At 37.3% G+C, this 22,296-nt stretch overlaps 1 protein-coding gene and 1 long non-coding RNA gene across 2 annotated transcripts in view; both read left to right on the top strand.

Annotated features, from left to right (window-relative positions):
- The first annotated feature begins 7,321 nt into the window (after positions 1-7,321).
- LOC136357785 (uncharacterized) lies at positions 7,322-7,794 on the top strand. The gene is made up of 2 exons (XR_010742955.1): positions 7,322-7,407; positions 7,557-7,794. It is a non-coding gene; the product is annotated as an uncharacterized lncRNA (long non-coding RNA).
- Positions 7,795-21,477: 13,683 nt separating this feature from the next.
- NAA16 (N-alpha-acetyltransferase 16, NatA auxiliary subunit) overlaps positions 21,478-22,296 on the top strand; it is a 35,816-nt gene continuing 34,997 nt past the window's right edge. The window contains 1 exon segment of the mRNA XM_066340445.1: positions 21,478-21,610. Within this exon segment, the coding sequence (XP_066196542.1) occupies positions 21,478-21,610 (133 nt within the window).

The raw sequence follows: 22,296 nt of genomic DNA, 5'->3' as shown, positions 1-22,296 counted from the left end.
TGGTGGCTGCAAAGTAGCAGGTTCCAAACAAGAAGTTGTTAACAAAAAGGTGGTTATACTGTGGACCCCTTTGCTGCTGATGTATTAGCCATGTAAGAAGGTTTGGACACTTTGAGGGGTGCGTGAGGGGACCGTCTTCACTCTTCTGAGAGAAAATAAACCCTTTTGCTGGGAAGGCACAAATGCCTGGAGGCCGAGAACATTCTGGTGAAACTGCAGTAGAGCTTGTCTTACTCATAAGCCTCTCTCTCTTCATCCAGCATTCGCATCTTACCTCTAGTGGCCTGTACCAGGTGTGTCTGATCTGCTGTGATTCATGCAGTTTTTGGCTGAATCACCCTGTTAAGTGTGGACTGTTGAGGTTAAGTTAATGTTGAAGGCTGGTGTTGGTGATTATCATGAACTTGCTTGAAGATGCCTAAAAAAATTGTAACTTTTAAAGCCTGATGTTTATTTTACTGTGTATTGTATTAGATCCCACGAAACCGTGCTGGTGTTCATGGTTTCATTTACTTAACTGCTCTCAGACACAGTTTCACTAGGTTGTGGAGCCACCTGCTTAGTCGGAGTTCTTGCTAAGCAAATTGCAATTCCTCCCAGGAGATGTGGCAGATTGGTCTCTTCAGTACTTCTCCACAAAGTGCAGATTGAAAATTACTGGAAAATGCCTGTCAGGGCTACAACTTACCTCATTTCTAGTATTGCTGTTACGATCTTTGCTTTGCAGGGGCACATATGTTCATAAACAGGAGAGAAGTGTATTAAGTCAAGCAGCGTAAAAGTTACAAATGCAAAGTACTTGTCAGCAAGAGCTCTTTCTGCTCTCTTTTCTTGTTTCTGCCGTTTTGAATCAAAGGATATTCTAGGAATTCAGATTGTACTGACTGTGTGTGTGCACGGCACGAAATTACACTAGGTCTTAATTTAAGACTAAGTTATTGATAATAGCTTTCCCTTTTTAAAGACATGTAGTTTAGGGCATTTAAAGAGGTCTGTGACAATAAATGGTGAAAAAACATTCTCTCATTGTATATGTTTTTTCCCATAAAAAATACAATATCAATTTTATTCTGCCAATAGTAAAGAATACAAACAACAGTGATTACAAATGTTACTACCAACTGCATTATGTACCAAGTTTTGTGTCTTCTGATGATTTGAATGTGAATAATTGTGTAAAGTTGTGAAAATATGGTTAAGGGACAAAAATGCTGTTGTATACAGAGTATCATGATAGTGACAGCTTAGGTATTACTGTGACATGAATACATTGATCGGAATGTTACCACCGTGTAGTGCTGGCTGCTTGTTCTGTTGTATACCATTGTCTGTGTTCTGACTCAGCACTGTTCTGCATTTCTCAGTCCCCAGGTCTGGGGAAGAATAATGTGGCCTGTCCATTTTGATAATCGAAGCTAGCAAGGATGTATCTAGGTTGTCTTCCTCTTTTATTTCAGGTGATGAAGTTAATTGCTCTTACCAGCAGAGTAATAGCAGACATGGGTGGCCATGCATTTATAAAATCCTGGTAGGATATGGAGAATGGGTAGAAGAACATGTTGATGCTCTGGAATGGTTGCCCTGGGACTAGAAATTTAAGATGCTTGAGATAGGGCTTTCTTGGCCTCTGTGACCTGAAGCCCCTTCTGGCTGATCCTTTTTTTTTCATTCTCTAAAACATCTGTGAACTGAAGTCAATGTAGAGGGATGGATGCTCTTTGGAAAACCTCATGGAGCAGTCTAGTCTGCCTCTGAACCTAAGTGGTATCATGATGCTTTTTTTCCATATTGCAGTACTTCAATCAGTACTGCAAATATCCATATAGTTTGTAATACGAGGAACATTTCCAACACAGATGCTGAACTCCTTCAGACAAGATGGACAGACCTTGCTATCAAACTGGTGAATAATTTAATAATTATTTATTAGCTTAGAAGCAGTAGCTACTGAGTATTGGCTAAAATTTGACTAAAGTTCTTAAATAATTTTGTCAGCTGCTGTAGGAAATAGATGGTCTGTTTTGCTGATGATGTTGTTTATAGATGTGCAGTAAAACAAGGCTTTTTAAGAGGTCCAAGTGTTAAATGCCAGTTAAGAATACTGACAGTGTTCTGATGTTCCTGTATTGATTGTGTCTGGTTTTGGTCAGAAATGTGTATCTGTAGTTTGATCAGCCCCAAAGTATCTGTCAGATAGCTCACAGGAAAAGGTGCTGATCAGAATCTGTGTCACTGATACCTCTGAGAATTTTTTACTACTGAACCTGATCACCATTGTGACTGAGGGAGATTTCCAGCTATCAGACTTCCAACATTCTTTGTGTAAGGCTTGATATGTAAGCCTTGTCCTTTTTCCCTGAGCTCTGATGTTCCATATTTAGTCTTTAGTTTCCTTCTTTAAGCAGAACTTCCATAGTGTTACAGAGCATTGAGAACATGAGTAATTCCTTTTTAATGATTCCTAGGTGTTGCCAAAACCCTCCCTGAGTTCTATACCAAAATCTTGGCAATAGGAGCCAACACACTACCTGGCAAGAGAAATGTTGAAACTGTTGAGTGCTGAGAGGTCTGCAGGCAGGATTATATGGAAGTGCAGTAGCAGGGAAGACTAAAACAAATGATGGCCTGCAGAAGTCCTACTGAGGAGTGGCTGAGGGAGCTGTGATTGTTTAGCCTGGAGAAAAGGAGAGACCTTATCACTTGCTACAACTGCCTGAAAGGAGGTGGTAGTGAGGTGGAAGTTAGTATTTTCTCCCAGGTAACAAGACAAGAAGAAATGGCCTCAAGTTGCATCAGGGGAGATTTAGACTGGATATGAGGAAAAATTTTCACACTGAAAGGACGATTAAGCATTGGAACGTGCTGCCCAGGGAAGTGGTTGAGTCACCAAGTCTGGGAGTATTTACAAAGGCATGTAAATACTGCACTAGGGGACACGGTTCAGTGAGAATGTGACAGCTGGACCTGGCAATTAGAGAGGTCTTTTCCAACCTAATGTTTCTCTCATTTGTTCTTCTAATAGTATACTTGAAGCTGTATTTATGTGGCTATGTTGAAATATGTTTAATTGGTTTGAAATGCTTATTTTTCTTATTGGTGGTTCTGATGCTCCATCATGTCTCTGGCAAGGCAGCCTATTGATGTGCAGACCTGTCTTAACAGAATGTTGCAAGTAGGATTCAGAGAATAACATTAAAATGTTGGTAATGGTTTGGATTTTGTGTTTGCTAAGTTCTTGTTGAGAGACAGCAGTACCAATTTTTAAATTGCAGTATTGTTCTGAAAGAAATTTCACGTAGAATTGTAGAGTAGGTTGGGTTGGAAGGGACTTTTAAAGGCCATGTAGTCCAACCCCTGCCATTAGAGTGACATCTTCAACTAGATCTGGTGGCTCAGAACCCTTGAATGTTTCCAGGAGGGAGTCACCTGTCACCTCTGTGGGCAACCTATTCCAGTGTTTCACCACTATAATAATAAAAAATGCCTTAGTTCTGTCTAGTGTGAATTGATCTATTAGCATAAAAACATCACCCTTCAGCCTATCACAAGAGGCCTGGTTAAAAAGTTGCCCCCATCTTTCTTACCTTTACACAAGCTCACCATCAGATGGGTCAGTTACAATTTGGGTGGAACTTCACTGCAGCTTTGTTACAGACTGTCTTAAACAACTTTAAATTAGGACAACATTTAAGCTGATCAGGGAAGTCTGATTGCTGTGTTTAACACTATTTGGTTCGGTGCAATAGCTGTCCTCAGTCTTTGAGTGTGGTACCACTCTTTATCTAGTCTTCACATAAAAATGCTTTGTGAAATAATACATCACTTGAACACCTTCAGAGGCACTGGGGCCGTGGAGTGAGGAAGGGAATTGGTTCCTGCAGCTGCAGTCTCTCTTTGAGTCACCAGTTGAGATTATTTTTAAGATGTCTTCTTGGAAGTGAGTGTTAATGTCTGAGATGATGGGATGTTCTTCAGCCATCTGAAGATGCCTAAAATTGCCTAACTGTGTATTAAACTATGTATGTGAAAAATAGAACTGTTCTCTTAATGCAGGGCCTTTTTCAAAGCAGCAGATGCTATGTCTAGGGAGATGTAGTTTGTAAAATCAACCCTGCACTAACCTGATGTTGCAAATAGTTAAACATAAGTAAGATGTAAATGATGTGTGATTGAGTAGTGATATGTGAACTCCTTCTGTTTTACAAGTAATGTTAGTGATTCAGATCCTTGATTCTGTTTCTTGCTTAGTAGTGGAAGGGATTTTTAGGTCTTTAAAAAGAATGATATTATACAAAAAGTAGAGTTTATGAATGGCTTTTGCTGAGTAGATGCAGCAAAGCATTTTAATACAAGAATCAAGTATTTTCTTGTTTTTCATTGCTGTTGGTAGGATTTTTTACCAATCCTTGTTGGTAGGATTTTTACCTTTACAATTACAATTAACTCTCAGATCCAGGGCCAATTTGACATCTGTGTAGAGGCACTTGATACTTACCTGAAAGTACACAAAATAATATCTAGATTAATTGTATGGCAGTCTGCAAGCAGATTGTCGTTGAGTTAGTGTTGAAAAACAGAATAAATGAGATCTTTGCCAGACGAGGTAGCATCCTTCCAGGAACATCGTGTAGCAGAAGTTCTGGATAACATTTTGGCCTTGCCACAATTTTCCATTGAGGTTTCAACTGTGTAAATATTCATGATTTGGTTTTAGCTTTAGCAGGAAATGACTGCCATAAAGGGGTGATGGTGAATGTCACATTAAGTGCTACAGATAAGACAGTTTTAAAAAAAATTAACTCAGCAAATTAACTTGAGCTTTTAGTGTACCAAGGACTTAATGCAGTGGGACAGATTCTAGTGGATGCATTTCAGCCACATTTCTCCTGATAAGTAAAAGATTTGAGAACATATATGGAGACATCAGGCTTCCCAACTATGAAATGTCCATCTGTTCAACAACTACCTGAAAGGAGACTCTAGTAACATGGAGGTTGGTCTTTTCTCCTAGAAGCTTTAGGATAAGAGGAAATGGCCTCAAGTTGCATCAAACGAGGTTTAAAATTTATATGAGGAAAAATTTCTTCACTTGAAAGGGTTGTCCAGCGTTGGAAGAGACTGTCAAGGTAAAGGGGTTGGATCACCAGCCCTAGAGATATTTAAAAGATGTGTGGGTGTGGCACTTAGGCAGATGATTTAGTGGTGAACTTTGTAGTACTGGATTAAAGTTTGGACTTGGAGCTCTGAGGTCTTCTCAACCTAAACTAAGGATGCTGGTTGTCTTATCAGCACACCAAAAACCTGAATGTTGAACTTGTGTTTCCTCTCAGTGTGGAGTGTTTATTTCTCTCTCCTGTTCATCTGTTGGGCTTTAGAAAATGGGATCTTGTCTGTCCTCCAAAAATCACATTTGTCTCTAATTATTTTCAATTCAGTTCTTATTCTAGGTCTGAAACTGAACTCTATAGGAAAAATGTCAGAGCAAGGATAATGGATCTGATTTTCTCCATTAGTTAATCTATTTTAAGTGCATGCTTGACTCAAATAGCTTCTGGTGAAGCACTGCTGTATATTTGGGGTCTCACTCAACACTGCAGGAGTTGTAGAGCCATGAATGGATGTTCACTATCGCTACATTTTTAGGCATACTTGAATAAGTTTAGAAAGCATACTTAGCACATTGTTGGTATTTTCCTAGGATTCTTTAAAAATGATACTAAGCGAGAGAAGTTAACAAAGAAAGTAGATGAATAGGAGAATTTCACCTTCCCCTAGTGAGGACACTGAGTTTTGCCACAACCTGGGTTAATTCTGGTAAAAGATGTTGAAACTAGTTCTCAGTTAAAAAGCATCTCAGAGCTTTTCTGTTGCTGTTGTTTAATTGTGAATTCCCATAGTAAACTGTTTGCTTCTGATGAGAACTCTGTGACCATCCTGCCAAAAGTCAGTCAGGCAGATCAACCTGATCTGCTATCAGGGTTAGCTCTCTTGTTTTGAGAGTTGATTTTGGTGACCTCCAAGGGTTCATGCTGACCTAAATTACTCTGTGATTTAATTTGCACTTAGTCGTGGTTAACTGCAAGTGTCTTAGGTTTCAGGCAACAAGAACCTAAAAAGTGTTGCATTTAACTTCGTCACAGACTGGGGAACGGCTCTTGTTTTGCTACCTTAGCCAATTACCCCAAAGTGAGCATAGGTATGTTCTGTATTGCTTTTACTCTGTGAAGTAATGGGGGGATCTGTTCTGATTGCAAGGGAGTTACTATCTCTGTATTAATTTAACACAGATTTTGCCTTTGTCCTGGAAGATTGATGGAGTGGGAATGATCTGTAAGAGAAAGCACTGCTAAAGCACTCAAGCACATAACTGAAATGACATATCTTCTCCTGAGAATAGCTATCTAAATTACAGCAGGACAATATTCCTTATTAACCGAAAATGGTGCCAAGTTAAGCCTGGTTTGCTGGTTTTCCTACAGTTAAAAAGCTTAAGTGACCTCAAATCACTTTCATGCTTACTGACACAAGCATGTCTTTAACTGGTTTAAACAGATTTAAGTGATCCACTGTTGTGATCAGTAATTGATTTAAATTACTAAAACCTTAGTGATTTAGGTAATATCTTCCTAAAGAGGAAAAGGGACCCACGTTCATGTTTTGTTTCTTCCATATGTTCCCACAGCTGAATCACAGTTTGCCAGTTTACCTAGTAATGAGGTAAATTGTATTCTAAGTAAATCTATAAGTAGCCCTTAGCTGTACTATTCCAGGTAGAAATTAAGTGTTTTTTTTTTTAATACAGCCTGATACCCAGCCTGATACCTCTGTATCAATTTCTGAGTTTATAATTAGTCTATCCTACTTCATAGTTTCTCTCTTCTTTCCAAAAGTCTGTATTGGCAACTAGGAGAGTCTCCTGTCTTGAGATGTCTTCTTCCAGGAAGTCACTAGGCCAGGGAAATGGGATTTTGAAAGGAGTGTGTAAACTCTGAGATTAATTCTTCTCAAAAGTTCTGTTGAGTCAAGATTTCTAACTGTGCTTTCAATTTTAAGAGTTTCTGAATTGAAGTAGATATTGCTGCTTCCCTTTGCTATTTCTGTTGAAAAGGAATTACCTTTTTTATAAAAGTAGACCATGAGAGTATTTGTTGCATGTTCTGAATGCCAAGAAGAGGCAATTTAATATGAATAAGTATATTGCCTAGAGTTTGTTAGTGATCTGATCACCATACCTTGCTGGATGAATGACTACATTTGTAATAGTATGTTAAATACTGTGGTTTTAAATGCATTTCAGTGATTGTATTTCACCTCTTTTACAGAAATGTTACGAACAAAAGCAGTACAAAAATGGACTCAAGTTCTGCAAGATGATCCTTTCTAACCCAAAATTTGCTGAACATGGAGGTAACTGCAGACTCAAGATTTATTTATTTTTTTTTCTCCTGTCAAGAGCTTAAATGTATATTAGTCTATATCATACTGTTGGGGAAAAAAAAGCCTGTTGTGGTGTGTGATTCTGTTGTTATGACTGAATAATTACTCTGGATTCTCAGTCTTTGTGCATTCAGATCAGATTTCCACTCTGCCTCAGTCAAACACTCCTGTGCGGTGGGATGCTGAAGATGAAAATGTATGGTGGAAGCAGCACTTCAGTGAAGCTTCCAACTTGCCTTTCTAGGTTTCTGGGTCAGAATGCTAGTGTGGGTTTTTCTTACATTCCTATTTAAAGCAAGCCCAGCGTTTTTTTGAATATTATAGGAACGTGTTCTGCCAATAAATTAAAAATCTGGAGGGTTTTTTGTCACGTTCTTAATCTTAAATTTTCTGTACTGCACACCAAGTTGCTGCTTAAAGGGGGCAGAGTTAAGTGTAATACTGTTGCTGTTAATACTTGAAGTTGAAGACAGAACCTGGTGATCCTGCTCATAAATATTGTAGGAAACAGGGCAGCAGAATATTGCTTCTATTTACATCTGTTAAATTCTATTTACATCCTCAATAGGATACTCTAATCTTACTGTGTTACAGGTTTCTGTTGCATTATTCAGTCAGTGTTTCCTTCTGATACAGTGAATTTTTCTTGGTTTTATTTACTGTTGAAGCAACCTAATGCCAAGTGTGCATGTACTGTGTCATTAAAATTATTTTCTTATTTGATATTGTCAAACCTGTCAAAATGTTTGACTAATCATTTCATGCTTCCATCCATGTCTGCTATTCTTTGTTGTCTTCATTACTTCCCTAGAGATACAAGTAGGTTTTGTTTTTTTTTTTTTGCTTCGAAGCTAGAGTGGTTTGTTCAGCTCTGACCTAATCATTTTGTCTCCACTAGCACTTCTGTTTTTATAACATATCAGTATACAGATCTGTCTTTTCCAGGACAGCTAGCTGCCTTGGCAGTCCACATACTATGTGGATTGAGCCATTAATGGCTTTGAAGCTGGGGAGTAAAGCCTGGAATGAGCACGGAAGCAGCGAACTAAGCCAGTGAAATGATCTGATGGAAAGCTGCACTTGTCGCACTTAGCCTCAGAGAAAAGGAGTTTCCAAAGTTTAGGAGAAGGTGGTGCAGAACAGATGGATTGGTGGGCGGGCTGGGCAGTTCTCTCCCTTGCGTGTGAAGGCAGGGTTAGCTTGCTCCCATTCCCACAGTGCGGATATTCTTTTTCAAACATCTTAATATTATTTGAAAGGTATCATTCTGGCTTTCTCTGTTCTTACAGTGTGGATGTAGGACAACTGAAAAACAACAACAAAAAAAATCCCTGACTAATTTTGGGTCATCATTGACTTATAGGTGTACTGTACAGGAAGAAGTGTTAAATGAGTCTGTCAATGAAACTTCCAACTGCTGTTACAGCTGACCTTGAGATCATGGTCTGTTGGCATTAATACTGGGAGAGAGATTGTAGTTGGAGGAAAACCAGAGCATTATGATGAAAAATGTGACGGATCTTCTGGCAGGGACCAAAACAAGTGATGGCTTATTAACAAAAACTGTGAAATTAATCTGGAATAGCTTTGAGGCATAGTGCATGCATTACATGCAACTTGCTTGTCTATTGTGTGCCTTGAAGAATGGGGGAAGAGGGAGAGCAGTAGTCATACCGATGTACTGTTTGAAATCTCATGTCTCTGAGAATGTTGATTAAAATGTTATTGCATTGAAGTCTCTTACACTCCTAATATGGTAGCAATAAATATGCTTCCTTTAACTAATGCTTTGTAGGAAGTCTGTTACAGGGGAACTGACTGTGACAGATTTTGTTTCTTGTGGTGTGATACAGCATTTTTCTCTTGGTCTTTGCATCTGGAACTTCAGTACACATTGAGGAGCTCTCTAAGTTTACCTCAGCTTATTGTGAACTCCCTCGAAGCCAGCTAAGTGTATTTTTTAAATAATAAAGGTTTGTTTTTCTGTGTTCCTCACATCTGTATGATGCTCTACAAGTGGTCTTTTCAAGAAAGGAAATGCTTCCATGTAATAGAGTTCAGCTGTGCTAGGCTGCTATTCTAAATTTGTTTAATGGGGGACTTCACTATATAACAACTTCAAAGGACATGTGCACTGTGGAGCTGGCATAGGGGAAGTCAGAAACCTAAGTATCTTATACTTCTTACAGAGACACTTGCGATGAAAGGACTGACCTTGAACTGCTTAGGGAAGAAGGAGGAAGCGTATGAATTTGTTCGTAAAGGACTTCGTAATGATGTGAAGAGTCATGTCTGTATCCTTTGTAGTACAAAACCTGATCCTTCTGCTGTGGCATGCTGTTGATGGAAATCTAAGATGCTGAGATTGTGACAAAGACTTCTGATGCACAAAATGCTAAGTGTCCCTTTTGTCAATGAATCAAGTGGAGCTCTGTGTTTTTTCTTACTGTAAAATCTGGAGTCTAATTGAAGTTACACATAGGCAGAGAGGAAAAGTAGAAATCATGCACAAATTCCATTGTTAGAATGAAACACTTCTACGAGTAAGAATTCCTACTGTAATTATGGTAGCATAAGTCTATGACTAACGCTTACAGTCTGGTAGAGTTTGGATAGTTTAATTTGTATAACAATGCTCGGGGGGCTCTGAATGTAACTTAAGCAGTAATGTCTCATTACAAAAAATATTTGGAAGCATTTAATATTTTACAGTGTGTTAGTGAAGTCTAGCTGCAATAATCAATCTTCATTTGAAAGGATACTGATCTTCAAGGAAGATGTCAAGTTGTTTGGTTTGTAACTGCAGTGACTTTGTGAAAATTGTAGATGTATCTTCCTTAACCTGCATTAGGTTGGCATGTCTATGGTCTTCTCCAGCGTTCAGATAAGAAATACGATGAAGCCATCAAGTGTTACCGGAATGCACTCAAACTAGATAAAGATAACCTACAAATCTTAAGAGATCTCTCTCTGTTACAGATTCAGATGAGAGATTTAGAAGGGTATAGAGTAAGTATTCTCTTTGAATTCCCATTTATTGCTCTTAGCCTTCTCTTGATCTATTCCACCATGAAGCCTTTTAATGGTAGTAATTCTGTTGCCACTCTTATTCTGTTTCAAAAATGTTTTAAGCTATTGTTTAGGAAAGGAGGAAAAGATACTGCAATAAGGCTCTGTATAAGAGAGCAGAACTAGAAATATTTGTTCTGTGCAATTGGATTCACCAGTCACTTTGTAAAAATAGTTCTTAACTCATTTTTTACTAAAATAGTACGAAAAAGGGGCAGCATTTACATTAGCAAGTAAAAGTACTTACCAAGCAATTGTGAACCCTACAAGCAGTGATTTGGATGCAAATGCTGAAGGTGTGTTTGGTAAGAAATAAATTGTCATGTTTCTTGTTAGCATGTGGGCAACCTGCCTCATGATGACTGATTCTGGAATCCCAGTGATGATGATTATTATTCATAAATAAAACCTTAAAATTTGTCCAAAAACAGTGAGTACTTTCAAAATGGCTTAACTGATTTGTGTGCTTCATGTGAAGTAGAGGACTGGACTATGGGCTTGGCATTAGTTGGTCTCCTTACTAAGGATGTTAATTCCCATGAATTTGCTACTGCAAAAGGAAAATAGAATTGCTGACCCAAGGATATCATTTGACTCGGGAAGAAGTTTTTGAGAAGTGTTGCTGTAGTGTGTGAGGAGCTTGTGCCTGGGAGAGTGAATGCCACTCTTCAGTGGCAGTGAGCTCCTGCTTTCTGGTGGAAAGGGTTTTCTGAGATTTCAAAGCCCTATCTTTGGAAATAATTTCAGGCCTTAGGAGGTGCTCTTGAAAATGACTCCTTCAGTGTCTCCACAAATAGATTTTATGCTTTGTTCCATGACTTGTGTATTTAGAATGTAACCTCCAAATTTATCAAACAGAAATGTGCTGCTTTTCCCCGTGCTGTTAGAATTTCAAAGGTCACCTAGGGCTTTTAAAAGTTCTTTTAAAATATTAGCTGTCTTAGTGTTAGATCATGATAAATGTGTAGTAACTCTGGTTAAAAACTTCTTCTAAAATTGCTGTTCTTTTACTGAAGGAGACAAGATACCAGCTTCTTCAACTGCGCCCCACACAACGCGCTTCCTGGATTGGATATGCTATTGCATACCACTTACTAAAAGATTATGATATGGCCTTAAAATTACTTGAAGATTTAGGAAAACCCAACAGGTAAGATTTTCTGGTCTGGAAAGAGAACACTTTTTTGTAAAGGATAGAATCTGAGGCATTAGTTCTTTGGAAATAGAAATCAATTATGAATTAGGAATAAATCTGTTATTGTGGAACTTTCTGCTTTGAGAAGAAAGATTTCCAGGAGCTTAGCAGCAGACACAAATTATATAGGAATACTCCCCCTCCCACCTTCCCCCGCCAAATATACTGAAGGTATGAGTTAAGGCTAAAGATATGAGTAGTCTCCTGCGGAGTAACTTCATGTTTGTGAGACTTGTAGCTAGAGAAAACCTGTGATGATCCTGCCTCTTTACAGCAGGTGAAACGATAGAAAATACTTTATTACTTTGGATGTGCTTATTTGCCCTTTCTCCTGTCTGGATGCCATTACATCTCTACAGAGAATTAAATATTGTCAGTGGTTTGTATGTATCTGTATATAGTACGCTTAAAATCAGTGCATGGTTTCAGAGTAACAGGAATGTGCAGCTGAAAGTTCTTTTATCAGACTTAGTGTTACTGAGACCTGAGTAAATCAAATGGTACAATCCTAACATCACTGAATATAACCTTTCTTGAGAGAGACTATTCTCTTGTTCTTTAGTGGTAATGCAGAGCTATAAAGTCTAAATTAGCAGAACAGAGTGGATGTGTTGATTATATTGTAATGTGGGAAGAAAAAGAAATGTGTTTATAGAGCCGTTTAGCTGGGGAGGCATCTTGGAAGTACTGTGTAAAAATACTAAGGTATTACCTGACCTCTAGATTGTGTGTTTAAAAACAAAAGTCTCATATCCTGTCTGAGTTCTTATATATGGGATTAAGTGTAAGAATGATAATAAATGGCTAGGAGAGACCAGTGTTTGTCTTGATCACATATCATGGTCAAAAAAACGATGTTGCATGCTGGGAGTATATATAGCTTGATATTTCAAAGAGCTGTAACTTCAGCGTTAAGTAAAAACTGAAAAGAGTAAGAGTAATTTTAATCAAAATTGGGTCATCTTCTTTGAGTGTTTGACAGCCAAAAAGTCGTCATTCTCAAATGAGTCAGCAGCACCCAGTCTGAGTTTGGTGTCAAAATGACTGTTTGAGTTAGAAAGAAAAGAATGTATAGTAGATGGAAAACCAGCAAATGTTGTATAAGAAACTGAGGCTCTTCGAGGATTAAGAGACCACAGTAGTGGTATTGGCCATTTGGAGAGAATGGAAGTGATGCTATTAGTCGTGTTGTCTTTTCTAAAGGGTTGTGTAAGTATGGTTGGTTGAGGGCTGTCATGATACACTGTTCAGTCTAGTGACCAAGCCAGATTTAAATACTGTAGATGAATGTATTTGTATTGGTTGAGTCTGCTGTGCAAGTTACCACCATCTCAAATCTCACCCTAAAACAAAGATGGGCCCGAGATGAACGTAAGCACTGATGCCGTTTTCTGATAAAACTGGAGATATTTGGGAAATTCCTGTAAATAGCAAGACTGCTTATACTTGTTCAATGGGCTGGTTTAACTGTTGATTAGCATCAGAGGCAAGTGGTGGAAAATCTGCTTAAGCATTGAGGACAGAAATAGGCTACAAATGTTGGATAACATAGTTTTGTAGGAAATAAGTCCCATCAAGCTTGTCCTCTTTTTTTGAGATTGTTAGAGGCAGTTAAGTGATATTGTCTTTTCTCCTCCAAAACTCTAAAAATACGTATGAACACATTAGTTTCATTTTTCTTGAAAAGAGTCTTGTGCTTTGTTGTGCCAGCTTGCTGGGGGAGTGCAAGCCCAGGTGGAATCCCAGACAATGGAAGAGAGAATCAATATGTTGGGTCCAGAACAGTCAGGAGAGTCCAGGCAAACTCGCAGCTCAGTTTTGCCATGTGTTGGCTCTTCCACAGTACTCCCCAAATGTACTGGTTTTACATGTCTGGATTTTTCAGTCCTGCAGTTAAAATTATCTAGTTGAGGACATGGCATGGATCTTTGAGGAGGTACACATCTTGCTTACTTTCCTTCCCAAATCTTCTCTCTTGGCCTGTAGTTCGTATGCATTCAAATTGACAGGTGAACTTCTGTGATAGACTTGACAGGATATTGCATGTGACTGCAATAGAAGAGTGGTAGTTCAAAGGAGGATTGAAAGACTGGAGGGTATCCAAATGTCTTGTGAGTGGGACTCTTTGAAAAACAGGTGTTTTTGAGGAGTTTTATGGATTATTAGGCCTGACACTGTTTACCATTCATGTTAATGAATAGACAAAGAAATGTAACATGTTTTGTAACTGTTATAGCATAAAATTGATAATAATGGTAATATAGGATTATATTTATCTACTTGATTACTCAGGCAGCTCTGTCCTTTCAGATGTGGATGCAAACAGCAAGACCAAGCAGTAAAGCTAAGAAAAAGATCGAGGAACTGCCATTTTATTGGTTGTAGATGAATATCTGAAGATGCAGTATTACAAAATAATGCATCTATGATTTAATGATCTAGCTACAAGTTGTTGCCAGAATGAGCAATCTGAGTTTTTCCTGTGTGCTTGCACCACTTCCTTGTGCAGCACTGGCTGACTTGTGGAGGGTTGGTTTGGGAAGCCTAAGTGCCAAAGAGATAATCACTCTTTGGAAGGATTGATTGGCTGAACTGAACAACTGTGAGGTGAGAGGGGAAAGAGGAAGGAGAATAATTGAGGGAAGTGAGCTGCCTTTGTTGATCCAGGCTGCAGTTAGTCTGACTTAGTTTACTGTAAAACTGTCCCTCAGGGCAAGCTTATGGGTGAAAAGTAAGATACACTCTTAGTTCCGACAAGCAGGGATTTTATCTAGAAAGCACTCATTACTGAGAGATCAAAACTTACTGATGAGCCTGCTGGAAAAATAAGTTAGGAAATTAAAAGAATAATATGGCAAGATAAGATGACTAGAGCAAGCAAAAGCTCTCTATGAAGGACAGAGAGTCTCTTTGTTTACCATAAACGGAAAAAGGCCTAGTGAGTACAAAATGTATGCTGGGTTTGGGAAGAGTAATAGCTAGGAAGCTTGCTTAGCAGGGAAAATAAAGGAAGGAGTAGTGTCATGAAGTTGATCTACAAATTAAAGTGATAAATTGCTTTTTGTCATTGACAGTTTTATTTTAGTGGCTAGGTTACCACTGGAAATAGTGAATTTTCTGTTTCTTAATGAATTAAGATCAATGTTGCCTGTCATCTGAAGGCTGTAAATTGGTCAGATGCATGATATTTCACTCTAAACAGATTATGAAGTTAAAGGTAGATATCACGCAGGAAGTGTAACAGCTTGTGCTGTCCCAAGTTAGGTCAAAATTATGTAAGAGTCAGTTCAGAATTTAAATTTTGGGAATCAAGGTGTAAAACAACTACGCAATTTGTTTTTGTTGTATGTCCCATTTTTCCTTTCTTCTTTTCCAGAACAATTTTTATTCTTAATTTTTATTTGATTCCTAATTTTCACATCAGGCCCACAAATACAGATATGGACAGAAAACCTCTGGAGTTTTGGGGGTCTGCTCTTAGGTATGTTTTGGCTGCATCTTGTCACATTCTTTCAGTGACAGTTGTTAGGGTACCTAAGGTTAAAGAATTGATCCTCCTTTGATCCAGGAGAAGATGAAGAAATTCATTCTGAAACAGCAGAACTGAGTTCAGGAGAAAGCTGAGACATCTCCTGTTCAAGAGTCCTAACTCTTCTTGGGGGAGGGAAGAGTAAAGATGTATTGAGCAGCAGTAACAATGGTGTGGACATTCTCTTTGTGGAATATCTTCTTTATAAAACAATCTGATTATTCAGATTAACTACTGGGGTTCTTAACTGCTTGCTTTCTGATGAATTAGAGATTTAAATTATAATTAGATTGATGAGATTTCAAAATATCTTTGAAAATGGACTTTTCTTAAAATAACTTTTAAAAATAGCTTTTTAAATGGGAGTGATAGGAAGTGCAGTATCTTTCTGGTGGATTTACTCTGTGTGTAAGGATAATTTAATATGAATTTTTGGGGGTTTTTTTGTTGGATTTGTTTGTTTCTTTGGTTTTTTTATGTTATCCTGCTGAGCCAAAACAGCTATGAGGAGGTCAGTTGATAGCTGTTTGTGTATTGCATATATATTTCTTATGGGTTTTTGGGTAATCTGTTTTGAAGGCCTAAAACCAATTTATGTTGTGCCAAAAAGTTGTGCTACTTCTGGAATTTGGAATTTAGATATGTATATTGCGTTGGAGGAAAGGATATTTTTAGGAGGAGGTGAAGGAGGAGAAAGAACTAAATTGGTGCTTTGTAGTTTTGTTTTGTGGTACTGCAGTAAGGATAAACAGGAAGACATGCTTAACCCCTGTTCCATGAGTCCACTCTGTGAAGTAGTTAAAAATGCTTTCCTGGTAAGTGTTTTTATTTGTGGATAACAGAGACTAAAAATTGAGCAGAGGTGGAAATGGAAGTGGAGCTGTAGATAAGAGAGCTACTTGGAGAAGTGGGTAGAATTTCATGCTACCTGCTGACTACTATGTGTAAGGCATAGTCTTGTTCCACTTAGTGATCATTTGCTGTACTGTATTAACTGCTAAAAAAAGTACTTGAATTATATTATTTTCATAGTAATGTTCACTTTCAGATACACACATCTTTATAGTATTTTATTTAGTTATGCTATCTTTCAGACCACTTACATGTAAAAGCAAATCTTACTAAAAATGCCCAGCAATACTGTAGAAGTTGTCTCTCAAAATCTGAAGAGCATCTAATCAGGAATGTTAAATCCTATAAAATTGATTTGTGCTTTGGGAAGGGCTAGAAGCAGTGGTTTAGGACAGTATTCTTAATAAGAATGATCCTTTCAGCCAGTGTAATGTTTTGTCTTTTTTTGTCTGTGTTTTTTATTGTCTCTAAAGACCAGGGAAAAGCTTTTTTTGGGTAACAGAAGATAATAGTAAACTGTTCAGTGGCCGCTGTGACTTTAAAGTGTTGGTTGCTCAGGAAGGAACAGAGTATGTAGCATCATAGGAAAAAATACCATTAACACCCAAACTCAACTGCTTCTGATCTTTATTATATAGAGAATCATGTTAGGTTGTAAGTCTCACTCACAATTTCTGTTGGGACAGTACATTTCATAAAGTTTTATTGATCTGCTGGCATTTTCTGGAGATTGCATTTGCTCTCTAACATTGTTGCAATTGGAGTAGCATTTTGTGTATTAGTAAAGAGCATTTAGTATGAAAAGAATTACTATAACTCTGGCAAGATTTTTTGTTGCCTAAATCTGCTTGAGAGGGTTATCTCTGAAAGGAATAATTTTGAATGTCACCTTGCTTCCTTGGCTGGTGTAGCTCTGCCAAGTGGATGAGCCACTAGTTGTACTGTAGCCTCTAGAAAGTCTTAGGTGTGCCACTGCAGGCAGACCTAAAAATAATTCTGTTGCTTGAAAAACTCCATATGCTTGTGCACTGTATTTTCTAGGGGATTGAAGTTTTAATGCAGAGAACACTTGATAAAAGAGAAACAGTGTAAGTTTTCTATCAGAAAAATTCCAGTTGACAAGCTATGGGTGGGTCATTCCTCTTGGAAATAGTTTGATCCAGAACTCTGGTGTACTGGAAATTATATTGTTAGGCCCCAGCCATCTGCTGTAGAACTTAGATCAAAATTGTTGTGTTGTGCATAAGTGCTTCAGAAAGAAAATATATGAAGATTTTTGTTTTCTCTCATATAATTCAGTTTTAATTAGCTTGCCACAGTGATAGAAAAAAGAGAAATAAAGAACTTCTTCCTAAAGCGAGTAATGCGAGTAATGGAAGCTTTGTATCTTGAATGTTTAGATGGTGTATATAACCAGACCAGATTATATTCTGTAGCTTGAATCTTGTATTCTGTAACACTGCATAAATTTGAGGTACAGGCAAATGTTAACTAATATTTTTTTTTCCCCCTCCCAGGTTCCTCCTAATAAAATAGATTATGAATATAGTGAACTGATTTTATATCAGAATCAAGTGATGAGAGAGGCAGATCTTTTTCAGGAGTCTTTAGAACATATAGAGACATATGAAAAGCAAATATGTGATAAATTAATAGTAGAAGAAATCAAAGGTAAGTCACCATTATTATTTCCCTAGCCAGTTTTGTTAGAAATTTTTGCTAATGGCTTTCAGATACAATAAAGCAGTAAAAGGAAAAAACCCAGCATGTAAAATCTTTAATTTATTTATGACAATTATTATAGGAAAACTGGTACCAGCAGATTTGCAATCTTGTGCACAATAAAATAACTTTTACTACCAAGGTAGGTAGTGAATGCAGTCTGTCTTCAGTTGACACAAGAATAGAGGAGATCTCAGATTGTATTGGTACACTAGAGTAGCTTTCCATAAATCAGAACTATTATAACCCAGTTTTAATCTTAGGAAAAAGAATTTCATAAAGAATACTGTTTGAAGTACAAACTCAGATTTTTTCTTCTTTTTGACTGAAGTATCAAGTTGTTGTTACCTTTTCATGCTTCTTAATGCACTTACTTACAGAAGTGAATACTGAAGTTGACTTTTTTTGTTAAAAACAACTCACAGTTGTTTTGTGGATTTGAAATGGTAATACTGATTCTGAATATATGTGAGTAATGGCACATGTTTCTTCAGCTACTCCTTGCTTGCAGAGTTTTGATGGGCTGACACTGACCAGTGGGATAAGCTCCTCACAGCTGCCTCACTTCACCCAGCCTCACTTGTCAAACTGGAGAGATAGGGAGAACAAAAGCAAGAGAACTTGTGCATTGAGATGAAGATAGCTGGAGGGATGGAAGAGGGAAGGAAGGAAAATCAAACCCTGATCCTCCACTGATGCAGTCTCTGTACACTTCCCACAGACTAATGCTCAGCTTGTCTCCAGCCATGGCTACATGCCTCAACACTCCTCCTCAATTTTTATTGCTTAGTATGAAACTAAATGGCATAAAATATCTCTTTGGCCAGTTGGATCAGCTGTTGGGGTTGTGTCCGCTCCTGCTTTTTGTCCACCCTGGTCTACTTGTTGGGTGGCAGAGTGGGAGTAAAAAAAACCTTGATGGTCTACAAGTATTGCTTAGCAGTGGTGAAAATGTTGGTATATTTATGATCATTTAGTCACAAATCCCAGAACCACACATCCCAAAGCCCAGCATGAGCTATTGTGAAGAAAATTAATTCCCTGCAAGCTAGACCTGGTAGAACCATTTACTTCATAGCAAACCAGTGTGATTTAACGGTTTAAAAATTGATTAGTTGATGTGAAAAATACTTAATGTATACAACTTAATAAAAATGATTTAGTTCTGTGATGAAGTCCTGAAAGGAGGTGTTGCTTGTTTATTTGATATTCCCAACAGCTATTTTAAATAATTGAATACAGATATTTAGGGTCTTTCTTTTCACAGGTGATGAATGTTCTGAGCTCTGTATGTGGTAGCTTCAAGTAGCATTTGTAACACACGGCGAATGCCTTTGGCAAAATAAGGCCTCTTTTTAAGAGTCTGTGTATGCTTAAGAACAATTTTATTTATCTAGTATTGTAAACTAACTCACAACTGTTTTCTGATGTAATTCATAGTCCTGTACTGTGTTGTTTCTAGGAGAGATGTTACTCAAGTTAGGAAGACTGAAAGAAGCTGGTGAAGTGTACAGAGAGTTAATCGAGCGTAATGCAGAGAACTGGTATTATTATGAAGGCTTGGAAAAGGCCCTACACCCAGTAAGTGAAGCTACACAGATACAGTGAAAATACGTATGATACAGGATACACTTAGAGCTCTTGTTTGATATGGTACTGCTTTAGATTAGGAAGTTCTACTTGGCAGAAAATTATGTACCTTCTGATCTTGAGTATTATGAATATGTTCTTTCATTTTTAAAATGTTCCCTGAAAAACTACATGAAAATATCGCAGCAAGTATTTACCTTCTTGGAATTAAGGGTGGTGTTTGCTGAAATGCTTGTACAAAGACATTCCTTTGCCACGTGTGAACTTGGACACCAAATGGCAATTAATTCCTGTCTAGTAGTTGATTGTCAGACTGCTATCATATGCCACAACATAAAACGGTAATTTTGAAACTTGTTTAGGTATACCTCTTTCTAGGGCATGTAGGAAATACTCAAAATCTGCTTAAGGTGGCCATTTAAGGTGGACCATCTTTTAAGGTGAACCACTGGAAAAAAAAACCTTTTTTTGCCTTTCTCTCTTTTTTTTTTTTTTTTTTTTTTTTGAAGTTGGCACTTTAGAGGGTAAAGGTGAGAAAAGTGTAAAAACCTTTGTTATTCCAATGCCAGCTCATGTTTCTGCTATTTTGTTTTTCCAGAAAAAATCGCTCATTTTCGAAACTCCAATGTTGCAAGTTTTATGCTAAGTGTTTTGCAGTGATAGCTTTCCAGAGTGTCTATGTTACACAGGAATGGTTTCTTTGTATTTAGTTTTTCACTAATTAGTGAAAGTTTATTGGAGTTATTCTGATGACATCATAAATCATAAGCTTACAATTGTAGGTACTATAGCTGTATTATATTTCTCAACCAACATTTTTCTAGAAAGCTTTACTGTTAGGTTTCATGAGATGTGAAAATACAGCTAGTGATTGGGTACTGAAAAGGATTTGTTACATTTATTCAGAGTGTAGTGTTCCCCTTGGAGTGGTTTTCCTGGTGTATTCAGAGTTAATTATAGTTATTGTCTCAGAAATTAAAATAACTAGGAACTCTGTTATTCTCTGATACAACAATATGTTGATGAAAGCATGTAGTTTTTAACAAAGAACCAGTCCAGTAGTTTTTGACATATTGAAATCCTATATAGACTAAAACTGTACTAATTCTATAAAACTAATAATGCTACTTTATTTTTTAGGTGGTCTTAGGACTATTCCTCCCCCATGGTAAGTTCTGGAGCTCCAACTTGTGACTTCAATTAGGGATTTATATGCTTTAGTTCCAGTCCAAACAATATTTTAGTAGTACTTTGTAACTACATCTCTTGGAGACACTGGGTAATAGATTCCCCCCTCTTCCCCACATCTGAGCTCAGTGACAAGATAAACTGTTCTTCTTATTAAAGGAAGACAGATTTTAATTTAATATAGTATTGTCACCTTGATCTGTACATTCAGTTTTAAATTGTTAAATGAATTTATTATTTAAGCAAAATTGATTTTATTACATAAAAAATGGCATTTTAAAGCAAAAGATCAGTGTTATTTAAGTTCTAAACATTGGAGCTCCAAAGCATATTATGGGGGAAAGGGGAGGAGTGGCAAAATCTTCAAGTAGCTTTATTTTTGTTAAACGTTGAGGCGTAAAGAGTTCTGGTGTGCAGTACTTACACTGGCAGTATTGTACCCTGGTTTTGCTGTCACCAGAGGACCTATAATAGAGGTGTGCTTATATAGTGTGCTCTTTGTATACCTATGGTCTGGAATGCTGCATGTTTCTCTGAATGCTTTAAGTGTGTCTGAAATGGATGACTAGTGAAAAAAAGGGTTAATTGAAGCTATGAATGTAATACAATGTGTGAATGAGTCTGAACAACATGTATTTGAAAGAAACCAAACTCCAGCTCTGTGTGATTGAATGGCAAGGTTATGGTCCTGTTTACAGTTTATCCTTAGAGTGATTATGCTGGTAGTTGTGTATTGTTTATACAGTGTGTTCTCAGTACGGTTTCGTTTATGATTTATTGGAAAAAAGTAACATGAAATGCCTAAATTGTTCCAAATCCACATAAGGAGTCTAGCTTAATTAATTCTCAACACTTAAATTCTCAGCATTTAAAGAGATTTAAAAGAATAGGTTTTATGTCTGTTACTTATATCTTGTATTTGCTGATAATAGGCACTTTAGAAGAGAGGCTTCAGATTTATGAAGAAGTTAGTAAAAGACATCCCAGAGCAGTTTCACCTAGAAGATTACCTTTAAACTTTGTTTCAGGTAACAAGTTGCATATCTGTTCTGTAATAGTTTTTTTTTTCCCCTGTTTTTTCCAAAGTTTTCATCAGGCTGTTTAATGTGTATTTAATAGCTACCTTGTGCATTTAATACCTACTTGAACATGTAGACAAATGTATGCATTTCTCTGGATTAGACAAAATTCTTTTATGTTTTAGGTGTTGATAGGAAAGCTTCATACACTCAAAATGATGATACGAGCTATGTAATTTATGTTGATAAAACTACAGTACAGAATGATATGTAGATTGTGGGAATTCCTGTACATAACTTTTCTGCTTTATGCAAGTTAAGAATTGTGAGTTAAAATGTAGATTATAGTACACTTTAATTCTAGGTGTGAGTGTGTATGTAAGCATACCTCCTCCTGTATCTTTAGTATGCATATTTTTGCCGTAAAAATGTACACCTACTTTCTTGTAGAGCCATTGGAACTTAATTTGACAACACAAACTACCTTTGTGGTGCTAATTTCATAAGAAAAGGAACAAATATATCTGCAGTATTATGTAGCCCAAATTATTTTATTTTACAGCTAGATTCTTTGTGACTTTGCCCTTTCAGAATTTGTTTTGAAATACGGTGCACAAATACCCTCAGTTTTGTTAGGAAAATGTCTGTATACTTGTTCAAATAGAAAGCTGTGCTCATCCACAATAGAAGGAAGA

Source organism: Sylvia atricapilla, chromosome 2, assembly GCF_009819655.1.
Source record: "Sylvia atricapilla isolate bSylAtr1 chromosome 2, bSylAtr1.pri, whole genome shotgun sequence".
Lineage (NCBI taxonomy): Eukaryota > Metazoa > Chordata > Aves > Passeriformes > Sylviidae > Sylvia > Sylvia atricapilla.
This window is presented reverse-complemented; position numbering and strand designations above follow the sequence as displayed.